We start from the raw sequence: 20954 nt of genomic DNA, 5'->3' as shown, positions 1-20954 counted from the left end.
ATAAATACTTTAAAAAGAATCAGGTTTATTTTTCCCCATGCCTGTTATATCTTTTCAACTGTGTGAGAAGGAACTGCAGGTGCTGATTTAAACTGAAGATAGACACAAAAAGCTGGAGTAACTCAGCGGGACAGACAGCATCTCTGGAAAGAAGGAATGGGTGACGTTTCGGGTCGAGACCCTTCTTCAGACTCAGATCTTTTCAACTGCTATGTTCCCCCCCCCCCCCCCCCCCCCAACCCCTGCCTGATTTGTAACTATTGAGGCTTAATATTCTGGACCTAATATTAAGCAATGATTGAAAAAAAAGAGAAATTAGACTGACTAGAGAGAACAAAAATAGATTTGTAAAGTGTAGTTCAAGATCAAACAAATCTGATTGAATATTGAGAGAATCCAAATCCTGACATCCATTCCTATTCACCAAGGAATACTGTATGGTCCTTGTACATAAAAGGTAATACCATCCTCACAAAAAAGGCTTGTCTCCAACACACACGCACACGCACACGCACACGCACACACACGCACGCTTTTACCACATAAACAAGGTCCTTGTATCCAAGCTTTTCACACACAGCAAAATACCGCACAATTATCGGCGACGTTGTATTTTGGATACAATCATCATACCAAGTGTAAATTGTAATAATGTCGCCCTGGTTTTTCCAAATGAAAATATGGATCCAGTTTCTGTCCAAACTCATTTGTACACAGGTGATCCCAGTGTTACGGCTGTTCGGGTAACAGAAATTCGCCCTTAGAGACTTCTCAACTCACTACCCAAAAATTGAGAATACGGAATAAAATTGGTTCTTGCAGAATTTGTATGTAAAAGGTAAATAAATGACCACTTTTATTCCAACTCGCATTTCTTGATACATGTGCAGAGGATCTCCCCCCTTTCCCCACCTCACTACGGAGTCATCTGTAAACATCTATAAAACCTTCCATAAATCAATTTATGTTTTACAAGATAATGTTTTTCTCTCTCAGCTGCATTCAAAAACTATTTCCCAATGTATTGAAGATTGCTCTCCCATGCATTTTTGTTTTCTAATTTAGCTTAAAATGGCTTAAACACATAAGTGACCATTTTTAATAGGAGTGCCTATTGACCACTGTGCGCAATACGATTTTAAACAAGTGATATTAAAAACATGATACTGAACAATTTATTCGTGTAATTGGTGTGCACGGCAAATATACAGGTATTTCTCTTTAATGCGTTGAAATATTTGGAGTGGCCTCCTCACAGTCCTGAGTGCAAACACATATTAATTTTGGCATCATCCTCAAAGCTATTAATGAGCACAATTTGCAGAAATTTAGCATGCCGGTTCATTTGAGCTTGCTCTATAGCACATCAGTGAATATATAATTTTCCAGCACAATTTCTTTTTTCCACAGCATGGAAAAACTCCCAGAAACTTGATGGACACTGGATAAAGCTTGCTTCTGACATTTCGTGAATTTGCATCACTTGCAAAACTTGTTGGACTGAAGGACTGATTGAAGTAAATAAAAGCTCCACAGTGGATCTAAATCCATACATTGACAAGCTGCTTTTCTAATCCTTCAGCCCAAGGAGTTCTATAGCTGAGAGATTTATCCAGCCCACATTTCCCATATTAATCACACAAAAGACAATTTTGACAACCGTTACTGTCAGATCTGATTTAAACTAACAAGTTCAAACTGGCTGTGAGATGAAATGGGGAATATATGAAAAAGGCTCTTGGCTGGATTTGGCACACTGATTGCCTGTTGGATACTACCCTCCTACATGTTTATAAGCTGGAAGTAGGAAGTTACAAATGGACATATAGAGACAAAGTAAGTGGGAAAACATATGTGGCAGAAGAAGTTCAAAATGGGGAAGAGTAAAGTATTTTGCTCTGTATCCAAGAAAATCAAATGGGAATATTTTCTTCTTGGCGAGTGAGGACGAATTCTACAAAAGCAAGGGTAACACATTAGTGGAAATATGTGTAAATCTATATGAGAAACTGAAAGACTATAACCAGAAATCAGGAGGCCAGTTGTCAGTAATGAATTGAAACCATGTCTCAAGAGAGCTCGTAAAATGGAGAAACGAGGAACTACCGATGCTAGAATCTTGAGCTGGAGGAACTCGGTGCACCAGGCAGCATAACTGCGGAGAAAATGGATAGGCATTTCGAGTCAGGACCCTTCTTCAGATAGATTGTTGTAGAGGGAAGAAAGCTGGAAAAGTGGTGGGGGTGGGACAAAGCTTGACTAGTAATAGGTAGTTACAGGTGAGAAGATTTTGATTAATAGATGGGCGGACAAAGGCTAGAACCCCCCCACGCCCCCTGTCAGTTTTCACCCATATGCCTTCCTCTGGCTCTACATTTCACTCCTCTCCTTATTCTACACCCTTTTGTGTCCTTTAGCATTCTCTAGTCCACCGATCTGCCAATAAACCTCCCCCTCATCTGTATCCACCTATCACTGCCAGGGTTTGTCTTGCCCCCACCACTTTTCCGGCTTTTTTTCCCCTATCACAAGCAGTCTGTAGAAAGGTCCTGAATGGAAACAAAAGCGTGTTGTATTTGCCTGATTATCATGGGGGGGTTTTGTCCAATTAATTAAAGTTGTTAATGTTGTTAAAATTATTGACTAAAGTTCTCTTCATTAAAGAGAGCTTTACTTATTTGGAAAGCTACAAATTTTAGAATAGTGAAGGAAAGACAAATTGAGAAAGTTGGAGATTTATGCATCAACCATGTGATGCGAGGATGTTTGGGCAATTTTGAAGTAAGGACTGAATGATTGAACACTGAAGAGAAATCAGAACTGACTAGAGAGAACAAAATTAGATTTGTAAGGTGTAGTTCAAGTCCAACAAATCTGATTGAATATCATGAGCAAATAATTGTAGTTATGGGCAGGGAAATGTCTTTGGAAATAGTTCATGGCAACTTCCAGAAGGCATCCAGTCTGATTCCATGTAAATCACTGCGAGATAAAATGACAGCTTTGGGATTAGGCAATTGTTTGATCTGGTTGTGGGGTTGTCTTGGTATTAGCAGACGGAGAGGAGAGATAATGGTTATGTAGTGAAATTTAAAGGAACTCACTTGTGGCATCCCACAGGATATTGCAATGCTGGTGGTCAACTATTCACAATATTTATTAATGTCTAGATAAAGCAATGGGGGAGTCATGTTTCAGAATTTGCTCTTGACACAACATAGGTGGCATTGATAGATGTATAAAAATAACCACGAGACATTGATAGAAAGAGACTGTTTTTGAGAATGTTTTTCAACCAGTGAGGAAGTCTAAGTCAATGGGGTATTAATTTCAGAATCTGGGAAATAAGTTGAGCAACATATCTTTATGTAAAGAGGGTCAGAACTGTGAATCTCGCACACAGAGGGCAGTAGGTGCAAGCTCAAAGATCTTAAATCAGAGGGTGGTGGATTTAAGTCAGCTAAAGCTTTTAAGGGATACGGGGAAAGGATACAAACCTGTCATATTGTTAATGAATAGCGGGATGATTCCAGGATCTGAACGACCTACTATTATTCCTGCATTATTGCAGCCAAAGGAAATAAATTTGGAAGCTCTGTTAGCTGGAGGTTTTTCCTAGCAGTGAGTTCATAATTAGTAATATGTTGTAATAGGCAATATAATCAACACATTGCACCTTTGATTTCTTTCATTCCAGGAGCTTTTTAGAGGACATGATATTCTTTCCGAAATGTATGAACACCGGAATAAAATTTAGATCTTCCGATTTTACAGGATCATTCGGACAATCCTCTTGGAGCTGCGGTAACAATGGCGCACGAGCTGGGCCATAATTTTGGCATGAACCACGATACTCCTGAACGCGGTTGTACCTGCAGGACATCACCAGACAAAGGCGGCTGCATCATGACACCATCCACAGGGTAAACAGGGTTACAAACTCCACTGTTGTACATGGAAAATGTGTTTGACTGCCCTTATCATTGAAACTTGGAAGCTGTCCAAGAAAATACATCAATGCTGGAGTCTGAAACAATACACAAGTATGCAATGATTTTTTTGGCTGATAAAAAAGAATGTTTATTACATCCCCGTGGTATTCTAAACACACAATTGGCACAAATTAAACAGCAAGGAACTCTCACTTCACTCTAATTATTTTACACTTCGTAGTATTTGGATCCTTTTGCGCCTGTTTCTAGGATGTTGTCTCACCACACAATGTGTCAACACCCTGTGAATTTAACATTAAATAGCTATTGTTATACGCACTCAAGCAGATGTTTGCTGTGGACAAATTACCCAGAAACAGCAAAGAATATTTCACAAATGTCATAGCCTTTTTATCGTGAAATTCTTCTGGCTTGCATATGAAATGACAACATTATCACAGCCAGAAGCTACAGAGACAATGAAAATGTACAGGCAGTGTAAGAAAATAACTGCTGATGCTGGTACAAATCGAAGGTATTTATTCACAAAATGCTGGAGTAACTCAGCAGGTCAGGCAGCATCTCAGGAGAGAAGGAAAGGGTGACGTTTCGGGTCACCCATTCCTTCTCTCCTGAGATGCTGCCTGACCGGCTGAGTTACTCCAGCATTTTGTGAATGAAAATGCACAGTGTCATCATGGCGAATGTGCCTTTACTGCTTAGGTGAATGCAAGATTTCACAGAATATTGTTGCCACGTTAACATATTTTTTTCACATTTTGATCAAGGAAAATGATATAAATTATTACAAAGATTAGGCCCTTGATGCAGCTTTGATATTTTTTCTTGATATTTGATAACTTGTAATGGCTTATAATGTAGAGAAATGAATATAGTGTCTTCCTTGAGCAAGATGTTATGGTAGTTTATAGGTGGCATTTACAATTTCATTCAAATTGCTAGTCATTTTCATGAATCATAGAAAGTTATAATATTGTTTTACATTAGAGAGCATTTTAATCTGATGCCAGGAAGAAATCAAATAGGTTTGGCCAATTATTTATTCTATGCATTTTCTATTTTGTGGATATTTGACTCAAACCTGCTCATCTTCTGCATACTGAGTTATGTTAACCCTTTTTTTAATAAAAAAATCAGAATATAAGAACTAAGAGCAGAGGTAGACCATCTGGCCCTTCAAGCTTGTTGAGAACTTGGCTGATTTTCTAACCTAGTACCATTTCCTCATATCCCTTGGTTCCAGAAATCCACCAATCCCTGCTTTGATTGAACACAATGAATTAGCCTCCACAGCCATCCAAGGTGGAGAATTCCAAAGCCTCGTCATTCTTTTCGTATTTTTTTTTTTCTCGTAAATTTCTTCTCATATCTGTCATAAATGGCCTCCCATTTTCTCCAGTTGATCTAGAGCACTCCTTTTTCCATTAGTCTAGGATTGGGAAATGGCCTTTATTCCAGATCCATTCCATTCTATGTCCACTGGTTCTAATTCTACTTACATACCTGTTTAATTAATTAATTTACTATCATAGAAACATAGAAAATAGGTGCAACTAGATAGAAATGGGGAAAAAAGTGTACATGTGAATGGATTAAGTGGAAACTGTATAGCAGACAAAGATGATTGTGGTATTTTCAAGGTTTAGTTAGATTATCACTAACTCAGATTCCACCCATTCAGCAGCCAGTTATAAATCAATGTAAAATCATTACAAATCCTAGATTACTATCACAGACTAATGTTTAAAGATTATGATTTGGCAAGGTCTTATCACAGACTTAAAAAATGCCAAATGGAGTCTTCATACAAGGATCAACCATGATCAATTCTATGTTTCCACCACACAACAATCCATTGTGAGACAACCTAGTCAGTCGAGGAAAATGTAAATGACTGAACATTCCCGGTTTCCCTGTAAACATTTCATGAATAAAGATTGACCTTTGTTTTATTTTGTTAGATTTTCTCATGCTGAGCTTAATACTGTGCTTATGTGGAAAATAAGTAGCAAGGAGAACATAGTGCTTTAACCTCTCTCTGATATATTGCTTGTGACAAGTATAGTTTAGCCAGCAGTGCAGAACTTAATGTGAAATATAAGTAGAAATATCACTTTTACCCAAGAGGCTTTCTGCTGTAATGCGTGCCCATGGGGTCTCTATTACCTCTCAGTAGTAAATTGTCCCAAGTGCTAACATTTGAGCTTGTCATAACATTTTAATATCAATTTATATTGTCTAAAGGACTAGCCTGTTGCAAAACCTCTGTGCCAAAAACCTGTCTTAGGCAACATCACTATCGATATTTTAAGGACATTGTCTGAGAAGTGATATTTGTGAGTAGGACTTTCTGAAATGAGATTCCACATGAGGTAATATTTACATGCAATATCAATTTAAGCAGTCATGTTGATTACACTTATTTTCATTCTATGAGATTATCCATGCAGGAGATTTGTCAAATATTAGGAATGCGATGCAGACAATTTAGCATAAATTAGTGTTCCAATTCAGAAATTCATTCCAATCTTTCATCACTGGAGTTTCAAGCCAATTAAAATCCTATAGTGATAGACAACCATTAATCAATAATAGTTATATTCTTGAACTGAAAATCAATGTCTGAAAGGTCCCTATACCTTCTCCCTCGACTCCATCCAGGGACCCTGATGGACCTTTCAGATGAGGCAGAGGTTATCTTGCACCCTCCTCCAACCTCATCTACTGCATCCGTTGTCCTCGGTGTGAACTCCTATATATCGACGAGACCAAGTGCAGGCTCGGTGATCGTTTTGCTGAACACCTCTGCTCAGTCCACCTTGGCCTACGCAATCTCCCAGTTGCCAAACATTTTTAACTTCCCTTCCCATTCCCATACTGACATTTCTGTCTTGGGCCACCAGCAAATTGGAGGAACAGCATCTCATATTTCGCTTGGGCAGCTACTAATTTCAAGTAACCCTTGCATTCCCTCTCTCTCCGTCCCTCCCCACCCTAGTCATCTTGCTAGTTTCACTGTTCATATCCCTTTGTTATCACCACTTCCACAGCCATCAACGGACCTTTCCCTGGTCATTGGTACCGGCTCTGATTTGTTCTCTACCTTTCCACACCTCTAATTTCCCTCCCCCCTGACTCTCAATCTGAAGAAGAGCCTTAATCCAAAACGTCACCTATTCCTTTTTTTCCCAGAGATGCTGCCTGACCCACTGAGTTACTCCAGCATTTTGCTTAAATTGATTGTCCACCTTGTTTCTATTCTCTTGTAATACCAATTTATTTGATACCTGATTATCTGTTCCACGTCCTTTGGTAACATGCCATCAACATTTCCCATCTCTTGGATAGCGTGCTCTGACAGACAGCCTGAGGTCAGAAAGTACAGAAGTACTATTCAGAAGCTGAAAATATGTATATGAATGAAAATATTATACATTTCTCCCAACTTTGAATGAATATATGTCATTACATATTGTGAGATTTCATAATGTTTTTATCCGTAATAAAGAATATTCAAAATGTATATAACTAATTTGATAGGAAACTTGTTGATGAGTTTACATATGCCAAAGAGAACATATGCCAAAGTTTACAGATGCCAAAGTCTCAAGTGAATCGAACTGAACAAAGTAGAGACTGGCTCCAACCAATCTGCGGTTGTCCTGGAAGGAAAGGGATAAAAACCTACCATCAGGAATCCTGTCTCAACTCTCCCAGGCTTCTGATTTAAATAGAGGCCTACTGAGGGCAGGTTAATATATATCTCTGAAGAAGATCATTAGTTACTGAAATATTTTAATGAAGCTATACTTACACTGTATCTTACTTTTAACACCAGTTAAAGGCAGAGTTTCTGGACTTTAGGAAGCCTGATAACTACAGGGAGGCGAGTAGAATCAGATCTATGAGATCGGTGCATGTACAGCTAGCTGTGTGTTAGCCAGCAGTGGCTGGTGCATCCTGCCTGGGCCTGTGTATAGCCAGCTGGCCTATCAGCCAAACTAACTGAGGCCATGAAACTCATGCAAAAAATTTAAATTAAGCCCTTTTGTTAAATTTGGCTGAACTTCTAAGAAATACTTACCTCCAAGTTTCCTGGCTGCTAAAACTCCCCACGTTCCTGCCTAGCTGTTAATATTGGGGCATTTAACACATATTATTTCTTGTGTAGAAGGGCCAGATTAATGACCTGTATCCAGGAGGGTAAGCAATGACATTTTAATGTTAGGTTGATAATTCGCTCTGATTATCGAAAATAACACTACAAGTGCAAATATCCTTAAATGACTTGTGAAAGGAACAGATGAAAAGCATTTTAAGTGAAAATTTCATCTGAGTGCAAAAGTCTGTTCTAACTTATTCAATTCAAGGTCAAGGGACATTGTTTTTGAACGCACTTGCTGGCAACTTGAGGGTTTTCTCCATCTATCAAGATGTAGAGAATGTAATGTTTCTGTTTACCAAATTTAAACACAGCCAATCTATCTTGGCTTTTTATCGGTGGTTTTCCTGCAGATGGAGATATTTCGACTTGCCAACACGCAACTGTTTTCCAATAGGCAATTTTATTTCCATTAACCCTTTTGATGTGCTCCAAGTTTCCTACGTGGTTAGCAGCAAGAGTAGTGTCATATTCAAAGGCAAGATTCGTATCTTTCACCTGTGCTTCATTTGTAATTTATTTTACTGATGGATCTGTAACCTAAAAAAAATAGAGAAAGGAGATGAGCCAACAACTTATAGGCTTGACATGATTACAGCTACTTTGCCTGGCTGCATGATTTCCTCTAGGAAAAACTGTTGTCTGAGTGAAATTCCCAGTGTGGTCTGGAGACAGACCCCTCAAGATTAATGCTCGCAAGCTGTCAGCTTTGATGAATTAGTTCTCAGGGTTCATTTTATGCTTGAGCCACAACTTCAGTGTTTTTGTTACATTTGTGAATATAATATTTTTTTGTCAGGCTACCCAGGCCATGTGTCAAATCTGTCACCAATCATAACACCATTAAATCTTTATTAACGTGGGCTTTCTTTGTCAGAAAGCCTTTTTATGCATCTTAGGAAAATAACATTTCAAATTGAAGCTAAATATTATCACAGTCCTTTGGAAACAAAAAATGGTTAACTAATGGAATAGAAAAAAATAAAAGGTAAATGGACATTGCGTAGTAAGAAATTTGTCCTGATATTTACAGAAGGCAAGCAAGGAGCAGGCAGAAGATGTAGCGGCTGGGAAATTTAACGTTAGTTCCTGATTTAACTTCTTGATTCCGTTTTGCAGCTGTAGTTGTTGGACTGGGAGTTCAGCAGTGCCAGGCTATGGACAATGAGTAGAGAACAGGCATGCGGGGTGGGAGGTATCATTGCTTGTGGGGGTGTTGAGGGCATAAGGTGAGTCTGAGATCTGGAGGGATTAATGGGGAACCGGAAAGGCAAGCAAGGGTTACAGGGGTTGTGAATGGCAGCTAAGGAGCGCCTTGTTGTCGCAGTGGTCCAACTGCAGGGAGGTTAGCATCTTGTGCCCTGGGAAGTGCCCTCCACCTCCTGGCCCACAAGCATTGCTGATAGAAACTTACCCTTTGGATTTGCAGGATAACCTTGTCAGCAAAACGAAAATATGGAGTATGCAATCTTGTTACGGTTTTACAATTCCAGGCCTGATTTAGGAGACCGAGTTAATTGCTTCCTCTCCAATACACTTCCTTTTGAGACTGACCAGGATTTTTTGGAATTGAGTTGGTTTTAAGTTTGCCACTTTTTTTTTATTCCAATTCCCAGAGCTTGTTTTCTCCCCCCTCCCCACCTGCTCCACCCCCTCCCCAACCCCTCTCCCCCCACCACCACCTGCTATCCACCTTATTCCAGCCAAGAGGAAACTCCGAAGTAAGGTTTCTTCACAGCTTCATAGTTAATTTCCTATTTTGCTATGTTCCTGGACAATGAATGTCTGAAGTTCCCTGCTTATCTGTCACTGAGCTTTGTAAACTTGATTCAGAAGTGATAGAGGCAAATAATTACATGTCCAGTGCTTTCCAAAAGTGTTACTGGTGTCACTTCTTGGAAGACCCATGATGTTATTCAGGCTATGAAACTAAATTTGTCTCGTGCTTCTTCCCTCTCATGTTATTCCTGTCATTATTCACAATAATGTTTGCAGGGGAGTAAGCAACATAAATGCTTGGTTGCACTACCAAGATGGTAACGGTTTCATTTGTCATCAAGTAACATCATGTTTAAACATTTAAGACAATAATATAGAATTTTTAGTACAGAATTAATTGGTTTCTGTCAGGGCCACAGGTACCACATTAACTTCCAGCCACTTTGCTTCACCTATCCATCGGAGACAGTCACACTCCTGCTTCTAGCTTCCTGCAATTTGCTCATTTGATGGTTCCTTCCAAATATAATCCAACAAGAATTTTACTAAAAATAGACACAAAGTACTGGAGTAACTCAGCTGGTCAGGGAACATCTCTGGGGAAAAGGAATAGGTGACATTTCGGTTGGAACCCTTCTTCAGACCCTTTTTCAGAAATAATTTTACGATGCTGTTGTTGCAAAATATTAGGTTGCACAACTTCCCAAACTGTCTAACAACATTGAAGACAGAAGAGACTGCTTCAGAGTCAAAAAATAGTTTGCAGGTAACCCACAAAGCATTCTAATCCAACATGACTGTTCACCTAATTTACTTCTCCCTTTTTTCACTTTCCCATCCCCTTCATGCCTCCCCTTCCCCCCAGTTCTACCTGCACACCTCATTCCATCTAGTAGCTTCTATCCCCCCCCCCCCTCCCCCCCCAACACACACAAACACACTGTTAATGTGGCCTCTCTGTTGGCCATTAACAATGGCCAGCAAAGAACAGATATCATACTGTTAAGTAAGTATAGTAACATTTGCAAATATAGCAATGAACATTGTGTAACCAAATGCTAAGTGATTATATCTGCAGGAATACATCATTCGAGTTGGCGAGTATTCGCAAGGTTGCTTTCTGAGTTTATTGCGTCTGGGTACCACAAACATTTTCAAAGTCAACTCTCCCATTCTCCAGGTTATAGGAGTAGATTTCATAAGGTCATAAGTTTTCGGAGCAGAATTAGGCCATTCGGCCCATCAAGTCTACTCCGCCATTCAATCATGGCTGATCTATCTCTTCCCCCTTACCCCATTCTCTTGCCTTCTTCCTATAACCCCTGACACTCATACTAATCAAGAATCTATCTATCTCTGCCTTAAAAATATCCATTGACTTGGCCTCTGCAGCCTTCTTTGGCAATGAATTCCACAGATTCAAATGTTCTTATTCTCTGAAGTTCCACTGCTGAAGTAGCTCCTAATGCCAGATGATCCCAGAAAGTTGTTGTTCATTAGAGGTAAATGTTGTGATGAATTTCAAGAAAGTGCTCCACATTTAACCTGGTGTCCATTTTAATAATTTCATTGTTAAGGGCCTGTCCCAGTTATGCGATTTTTAAGGCGATTGCCGGCGACTGTCAAAGTCGGAGCGGATCGCCAAAATTTTCTTTTACCCTACGACAATGACCACGACAATGCCGAGTCTGGTCGATACAAGTTATTTTTTTTGTGAAACTAGCACCTGGCTAAGAGATTACACCGTCTTCGGAAACATCGCAAAATTCCCACGCTTACCTGACCGTCAAACTGTCGCCTCCAATCTACCTGTCAAATGTACTGACGGTAAATAAATTGGTTAAACAAAACTATCATCTGGTATCTTCAAATGCTTTTTCTTAATTTAATATTACGTGCTTCTAAATTCATCTGCGACCAGCTAGCAAACTTGGGGACACCATGCGACAGCGCTCGCGATAAGCTACGATACCTGGCGACAAGCCAGCTGTCGCTGAGAAATTTCTAGCAGGTAAATTTTCCACGACGCGCCGAGATCCACTACGATTCATTGAAGACTCCTCACGATCATGCCCGCGACACCCCGGCGAACGTTTGGAGACAGCCTAGTCGCCGGCAGTCGCCTTAAAATCGCCTAAGTGGGACAGGCCCTTCAGTTTCAGAACAACAACATTGGGTGCACCACATACCAATCTTCCAATTCCATTTATTATTCTAATTGATGTTATTCTTTATCAGGCCCCGGGTAATGACTGCAGCCATCAGATGAAAACAAATTGATGTTTTCATATGAGTAATCTCTGCCAATGGCGAGAAAACTGCACATTTGCCATCAACTGCTGTTTAAATGTAGAGTTTTATTTTTAATTCTTCCTGGAGCAGTTATTTGCAGGATGATATCATTTTGTACTCATTAATTTTCAGAGCCATTTCAGGTTCAGAAAATGATCATCTTCAACTTTGTAAAGGTCAGTAGTCTCAGGAACAACTGGTGAGAAAGAGAGATTGGCTTCTCGCTTTGAGCTCAGTTGCTGATTCAGGCACAGACGGTGGGAAAACTCTCCCATTTTGGGAATGTTTTCATTCCCAGTTTGCTGCTCAAAATCAATTTAAGCATTGCAAAATGGCAAAAACATGCCATAAACCTGAGCAATTTGGAACACCTTATAACATCATTTGTTTAAAGAAAACATTTGCGTCAATCTATTTCCTTCATATTTGTAAAATAAATAACTAATAGCACATCATTATATCAATTCCAACTAAATTTTTAATTTATCGAAGTATATTTTTGTGAAAAATATAAAACTCTTTTCTGGTTTTAAGTCTCCCTAAAGATTTGCAAATGATCACAATAAGCAGAAGTAACCTGGAGACCTGGTCAATTTTGTGGGCAGTGATTAATATAAAATCTGGAGTACCGCTGAATGCATTAAAAATTAAAAATACCATACCAATTTGTAAACTTTAGCAGAATTACATTTTAAAAATAACATAATCAAATGGAAACTCCCAGCTCAAAGAAATCAATGTACAATCATATCATAAGTGATAGAAGTAGAATGAGGCCATTCAGCCCATCAAGTCTACTCCACCATTCAATCATGGCTGATCTATCTAACCTCATTCTCCTGCCTTCCCATAACCTCTGACCCCCATATTAATCAAGAATCTATCTCTGCCTGCAATATATCCACTGACTTTGCCTCCACAGTCTTCTGTGGCAAAGAAAACCCACAGATTCACCACTCAACATTCTTATATTCATGTATTTGTTCATATATTCCAGTTAAATGCAAATTTTCTACAACTTCAAAGTTGATGTAAAAATATTCAAAATGTAAACATTTTTTAAATATAAATGACAGAAATGTAATTAAATGTTGATAAACTCTGAAACTGCAGCTTTCTGCACCCAGTTTAACTCCAGATGATAATTTAATCTCTTTGCACTTTCCAAAGACATAAAAGATGGATGGTTTAAAGAAACGTCTGTGTATGATTCCAGATCAAAGTGATTTGTAGATTTGTCACAGTAATTTGATATTGAATTTTATTCATCTCCCTTTCCCTTTCAAAGTGCAGTTAGACAACTTAACGATGAAACAATATTTAAAAACTTCAAAATCCAGAATACTTATCTCTTAGTCCTTGCCTGCACATTACCTTCAGTCGAAATACTCAGCTACAGTTAGACATGTTCAGTCTTGAATTAATTGGGTAGCATTAGAAATCATTCTTCTTGCATTGTCCATTATTTGCTTCCAGCAGTTTGAATGAGCTTCACAGCTCCACCCACCCTGAGCTCTGCTGCTGCCTGCATGGAGTTTGCATGTTCTCCCGGTAACCAATTTCCTCACACATCCCAAAGATTTGCTGGTTGGTAGGTCAAGTCAAGTCAGGTCAAGTCAAATTTATTTGTCACATACACATACTCGATGTGCAGTGAAATGAAAGTGGCAATGCCTGCGGGTTGTGCACAAAAATAATTACAGTTACAGCATATAAATAAAGTTAATAAGTTACTAAACATAGCACAAAAAGTGTCGACAAAAATTTAGTCTCTGGGGTTATCAAAGTTGACAGTCCTGATGGCCTGTGGGAAGAAGCTCCGTCTCATCCTCTCCGTTTTCACAGCGTGACAGCGGAGGCGTTTGCCTGACCGTAGCATCTGGAACAGTCCGTTACTGGGGTGGCAGGGGTCCCTCATGATCTTGCTTGCTCTGGATCTGCACCTCCTGATGTATAGGTCCTGCAGGGGGACGAGTGTAGTTCCCATGGTGCGTTCTGCCGAACGCACTACTCTCTGCAGGGCCATCCTGTCCTGGGCAGAGCTGTTCCCAAACCAGACTGTAATGTTGCCGGACAGGATGCTCTCTACAGCCCCAGAGTAGAAGCAATGAAGGATCCTCAGCGACACTCTGAATTTCCTCAGTTGTCTAAGGTGGTAAAGGCGCTGCTTAGCCTTACCCACCAGTGCGGCAATGTGCGTTGCCCACGTCAGATCCTCTGCGATGCGGACTCCCAAGTATTTGAAACTGCTCACCCTATCCACAATAGACCCATTTATCTCCAGTGGCGTGTACGTCCTTGGATGTTTAGCCCTTCTGAAGTCCACAATCAGCTCCTTTGTTTTAGTGACGTTCAAGAGGAGGCTATTGTCCTGACACCAGAGTGCCAGATCAGCCACCTCCTCCCGGTAGGCCTTCTCATCGTTGTTGGAGATCCGGCCCACCACCACAGTGTCATCAGCAAACTTGATGATGGAGTTTGAGCTGAACCTGGCCCTACAGTCATGTGTGTACAGGGAGTACAGTAGGGGGCTAAGGACGCAGCCCTGGGGGGATCCTATGTTCAGGGTGAGAGAGCTAGATGTGTGTTCCCCCATCCTGACCACTTGGGGCCTGGCAGTGAGAAAGTCCAGGACCCAGGCACACAGAGGGGTGCTAAGCCCCAGTTCCAGCAGCTTCTCAACCAGTCTGCTGGGGACTATTGTGTTGAATGCTGAACTAAAGTCAATGAACAGCATCCTCACATAGCCCCCCTGGCTGTCCAGATGAGAGAGAGCGGTGTGTAGAACCTGGGAGACCGCATCATCCGTGGACCTGTTCGGACGGTATGCGAACTGTAGTGGGTCCATGTTGCGAGGAAGGAGGGCGCAGATGTGCTTCTTGACTAGCCTCTCCAAGCATTTCATGACAACCGAGGTGAGGGCCACCGGTCGGTAGTCATTTAAACACGCTGGAGAGGCATTCTTTGGCACCGGTACAATGATGGATCTTTTGAAGCATGCAGGTTGATTGGTTACTGTAAATTTGGTGACTGATTGGTGAATTAGGGTGTGGTTAATGGGCAAGTGGGACAGAATATGTTCCAGAGAAATAAGTGGAAGAATTGGACTGATTGGATTGAGCCAACATAGACATAGTGCACTGATTGGCCTCCCTTCATTTGTAAGAAAATATGAAAAATATGAGATAAATATGGTTTCCTCATGGTTTCAATAAATAGTCCACATCTGGTGCAGTGTTAAGAGAAGGGTTTATTCCAAATTTTCAACTGATATTTCACCTGAGTCATCTTTTTCTATAAAACTATGTATCAAGGACAATCATAAATTCATATAATGACAACATTAAAAGCTTAATATTTTCCGTATTTTTAAAACCAGTTCATGTTCATAGACAATTAAAGTGAGGATATATCTTTGTGGAGGACTTTTGTTATTCTTTTCTTTAACCTCTGTAATGCTTCCCATGATGAAAGCACTTTCTTGGGTATTTCTCTTTAGGGTGGATGCTTGTAAAGTCAGATCACAATCTGTCCTGTAACCCTCCAGTTAGGCAAAAACTATTTTTTCATACAAGAAAACAATGTGATTTCAGATCAGTATTTACAAGCTGTGTCTAAAATGCCCAGTGGGTACAACCTAGATATTTTCTGGCAATTACAAAAATGGATTAATTCAGCAGTGTACTGCAGGCTAATAAATAATTCCCCTGACAGACAACTGCTTCAGAATTGTTCAGGCTTAAAATCTCAAGCAATATATAGTAGGCCTTATGCAATTAAAACCTATACCTTGGAACATATGAAGAAAACAAATAGATTGCACGTGAAAGAAGACCAGGAGGGTGTTTGAATCAGCAATAGAGGGTGTGGTGCGTCAGGTAGAATTGAGACCTTACAGGTTAGGTTGAATCATCAGCAGAAGAGAAGGGTGTGATGGGGGGGGGGGGGGTACAGTGGGTGTCTACAATAGCTACAGTGGGTGTCTGGGGTTATATTCAGATTGGCAAGGAATTGGAGGAGTGTCATGCAATCAAGAGAGTGTTATGTATCACGCTCAGAAACAGAGTGGTCAAAACTCAGTCAAATAGTGGATCAGGCACGTTGCACTTTTGGGGAGGGGGTAATCGAGGGAACAATTATGAAGGACTGATAGGGATGTTCTAAAATATATAGATGTGAAAAAGAGATCTCCTTAATGAGGTTTTCCAATGCTGGATTCCAAGGCTTGGGATTCCCGCTAACTAACTACACAATGGCACATATGTGCTCTGAAGACTGCTTCTGCATGTTTGGCTTGGCCATGTGTGTTTGTTGGAAAATGATGGTGTTGGGATCAAGGCAAGTGTTTTCCACAGTTGAGCACCTCTAACCATGTTCGGGCACATCTGTGCAATAGTGCATCCATTGCACAGGAAGGAACATAGTTGATTAAAAAATTTATGTGGGACATCCACCATTTTTTAAAATGAAAACTTTTCATAGTGAATGTATTTTGAGGCTCACATGGCTGAGTTTCTCAGTTATTTCCTCTTTTCTCTTCCCTATGTCTCACTGCCTGGAAGAGAGGTTGAAGCGGAAACACTCTCCACAATTAAAAAGTATTTAGCTGTGGTCGAGGAACAGTCACCTGCAGGGTTTCTGACCTACTCTGTGATGGTGGAGTTGGGCTAGGTAGCTTGATGCAACCACCACAGGCACATTGGGCTAAATGGCCTCCTTATGGTGCCATTTGTTTTTATGGTATGATTTTTCTAATATGTGCAGATGCAAACCATCTTTTTTATTTTTATATTTTATATTTTTTAAGCAGTGCTTGAACATGTCATCTTGAACATGTTAGACTGCCTGAAATGTAAAAACAAATGAACTAGTTAATATTTCCATTGTCACTTGTAATTGTGTTACGTACATCTCCAAGTGCCCTGATCTGTATTCTGACATTTCTTTTATTACTTATGTGTTTGTTGAGTTTCTTTCTATATTCCTGATAATTTAATATTTACCTTTCTCTTCCTTGTTCTTCCAAATTCCCTTTCTGAAGATTTCTATGCACTCTTTATCATTATTTCTTCTCTTGTTTAAGTTCTTTAGGTATGCCAGTTAGGTAACTACCTACAATGATATGCAAATCTGATCCAACACAAACACAACTGGGTGGCACAGTGGGCACAACTGGTAGAGTCATTGCCTCACAGCGCCAGAGACCCGGGTTCGATCCTGACCTCGGTTGCTGTACATGTGGAGTTTGCCCATTCTCTCTGTGAAGCGACCATGTGGGTTTCCTCTGGGTGCTCTGGTTTCCTCCCACATCCAAAGATGACTGTCTGGGTTTGTAAGTTAATTGGTTTCTGTAAAATGACCCATAGTAGACAGTGGATAAGAAAGCTGGATAACATAGAACTAGTGTGAATGGGTGAATAATGGTTGGCACAAACTCTGTGGGCTTGTTTGCATACTGCATCTCTAAACTAAACTAAAACTGCCACATTACTAAGCCAGAACAATAAATACCCTAATTTCATTTGTATAATAAATTCAAACTCGATAACATCAGTTTAACAATTTAACTCATATTGTATTTATATGTTTTATAAAGTTCCGAGTTTGGAGATAAACACATTAACAGCAGGTTACAGTTGCATAGTGCAACATCTTTAACACTCATCTATAATATCACCAAGCATTGTACTTATTCCAGCTAAATTTATGTTCCCCATATTGTCATTTGTAATTGTAATAAAATACTTGACAATCCTTCAATAGACCCCCTTTCTTCTCAGTTCCTACAATCTGGACTGAATTACAAGTTTATATGGATTGACAGGAGAGAATTAGAAAGTAATGATAATATTAAGAAAGGACCCAGAAATCCTGGAAGCACTTAGCAGGTCAGTTAGCATCTGTGAAAAGATATGAAAACTTCATCAAAAATTTAAGATATTACAGATGAGCAACATTTAAAAGGGAAAGTGGAATAGAAATGTAGAGATGCACACAGACATGCAGTTAAGGAGCCACGATCCACAAGACAAGACAAGACAAGACAAGACGATCCACAAGACATTAAGGAGCCACAAGACAATGTGTTGTTGGTTCCCAAGACTTCAGTAGAACTACTATTGGAACAACTATGTAAATGTTCAATAGTTTAAGATTAAGATAGGAAAGAAAACCAGGTCTGCTCAAGAAATAGTAGACTAAGGTAGTGCAGAGATCACTTATGGGCTATAGGCTGAGAAATTGCTTTATTACACGCTAGTGCCTTTAAAACAACATTGTTGGTCATAATAAAACTACTTGTAATAGTCCCATAAAGATCATGAATTTCAATTGTGAGGGTGACAGACCATATTTATTTGGTTTTCCTGGTAAATCCATACTACATCACTTACTGCCAGGCTCTGTTGCTATATTGGCAGATCTCTCAGCTGCCGACATTTAGCCTTGCAGCTATGATCTTGGCAGCCAATTCGAAGGGGACATATCAATGTACAAGTCACAATATTTCAGCTTCAGAAAATGTTGATACTTAACATGGTGAGAAGAAATGACAGCACAGTGCCCAAGGACATGGGCAAGTTGTTTGAGTTCTGATGAACTCTGATGAACAATGTTAACAGTCACTTTTCCCACAGATGCTGCTGACCTGCTTTGTATTTCCAATATTTTCCGATTTTATTGCTGTTTTCCAGCATTTAAAAAACAATATTACTGATATGGAAACTTTCTATGGCTTCAAGCTGGTAGTTGTCAGAGTTGTAACAATTCATACTGCATGAGTGCAAACACATAATCCCTGCATTTCCCGGAAGCCTGCAAAGCATTGATGTCCTTGAGCCTCTTTGCCTGCTTTCATGGACTGAAGGAAATGCCTTTGAGGTCTTCTCTCCTTCTGTATGGAGTTTCAGGACCTTCCTAAAGCAGCAGCGATCAGCAGGCTGTAAGATATGGAATGATCCTTGTGTTTGGAAGCTGAGAGTGACCTGCATTAACGAGAAAGTTCAGCCACACCTATGAGGCTCTGCTTGATGTCACGGGAAGGCCCAGATCTCAGTGAATGCACATTGAATATTGACCCTTTAAATAGCACTGTGTCTGTAGAAATAGGGTGAGTACAACTCAGCTGTTCGTGAGTGATTAAGAACCAGTTGAATGCAACACTGCAGATGGATTTGGGGCATAGGGCTATTGTTGACCTCATGCAGGACCAATTTGTGCTGGAAATACTCCACAGAAAATTCAGAAATCAAATCTCCTCTAAGAAGTCACCCACAAATGAGCACTGTGTTGTTGTATTCCCGGTTACGCCAATCTCCAACTGCTTTGCACTGTATTTTTCCAGAGTTGTGTAAGAGATTTCACAGCTTGAAGCAGGCTACAAAAACAGAACAGAAGAAGCAAAAATAATTTAGGTTTTAGCATGTGAGATGGGTATGTTTATTTTCAATTAGTTGCTTTTATATATGTTTATTATACTATAGATGTTAATGTCAGGGGTTTATATTGGAACTGATGCAGCAGCTCACATTACTTTGCCAGTTTAGGACTGAGATGAGGAAAAACTTTCTCAGCCAGAGAGTTGTAAGTCTGTGGAATTCTCTGCCACGGAAGGTCATGAAGGCCAATTCACTGGATGTATTCACGAGACAGTTAGATTATAGCTCTTCGGGCTAACTGAATCAAGGGATATGGGGAGAACCGGGTACTGATTCTGGATGATCAGCCATGATCATATTGAATGGCAGTGCTGGCTCGAAGGGCCAAATGGCCTACTCCTGCACCAACTTTCTATGTCTCTATGTTTTTTCCAGGTTCGTGGTCAGTCACCCTCTTTAAATAGAAATGTTTTGAGGTGCACGCATCTTTCTTGATGTGTTACAAATTCTATCTGAACATCGGTTGATTATTGTGCTGGGATGGAGGTATCATAATGTGCTTCCATTGTTTTGATAATCATAGCATCATGGCGCTGTGACCCACAGAGGGAGGCCATTCAGCCTATTGAATCTGTGCTGTTTCCTAGAAAATTTATCTTGTCAATCCCATTCCTCTGCTCCAACCCATATAACTCCACAGGTATCTGCAGTTCCTGCTTACACGCTCCACACACATTCCTCTCTCAAGTACATTTTCTATTTGCTCTGGAAGGCTCAGATTGATTATGTTTTCCACTGCCCCTAAAACCAGTGAATGTCTCACTGAAATTATTCTCTGAGTAAATATATATTTCCCTAACTCCACTTTACATCTTTTGCCCAAACCTGTGTGATCTCTCCCCCCTTATCCACTAATGGGAACATCTCTATGTAATATTAGCGTACTTTGCTATTAATTAATCAACACAGCATTCTAATATAGATATTTTAGTAAAGTTCATTATAATATAATGGCCAAGCACCCATTAACATTCCATTGTATGGGTGCAATTTGAAAAGCATTGCTGCCAGTAATTTCAGTAGGGTTTCTCTTCACTAATTTTGTAAAGGTTTTCACCAATCTTCCACCAAAGTAATAGCAGGATTTTCTGCCCCATGTCCATGGTGCAGTGATTCATTTTCCATTGATGAAAATCTGAACCAGAAACCAAATAAGCTGCAAATTGACAGCAACCTCCGTGGAGAGAGAAACAGACCTAAAGTCCTAAACAATTCTAGAGACAAGGAATGTAGAGATGAGAGGGGGGGAATAACAGGGAGGGTCTGTACTAGCGTGAAAAACATGAGAGTTTAGATAACCATAAGGGTGACGGTTCAAAAAAAAAACCTATATTAATGGAACAAGTAAAGAAACAAAAGATAGAACGAGAAGATTGTAAAATAGGAGCAGCA

The 20954-nt window shown here is 39.9% G+C and overlaps 1 protein-coding gene across 2 annotated transcripts in view; it reads left to right on the top strand.

Annotated features, from left to right (window-relative positions):
• Positions 1 to 20954, top strand: part of LOC144601472 (disintegrin and metalloproteinase domain-containing protein 12-like) — a 321814-nt gene that overhangs the window by 241370 nt on the left and 59490 nt on the right. For both annotated transcript variants that reach the window (XM_078413625.1, XM_078413624.1), the window contains exon 11: positions 3775 to 3923. In XM_078413625.1, the coding sequence (XP_078269751.1) occupies positions 3775 to 3923 (149 nt within the window). The remainder of the gene's footprint in view (positions 1 to 3774; positions 3924 to 20954) is intronic.

Source organism: Rhinoraja longicauda, chromosome 16 (genome assembly GCF_053455715.1).
Source record: "Rhinoraja longicauda isolate Sanriku21f chromosome 16, sRhiLon1.1, whole genome shotgun sequence".
In the NCBI taxonomy this organism is placed as follows: Eukaryota; Metazoa; Chordata; class Chondrichthyes; order Rajiformes; family Arhynchobatidae; genus Rhinoraja; species Rhinoraja longicauda.
The sequence above is the reverse complement of the archived record's forward strand: the minus strand, read 5'-3'. Positions and strand labels throughout refer to the sequence as shown.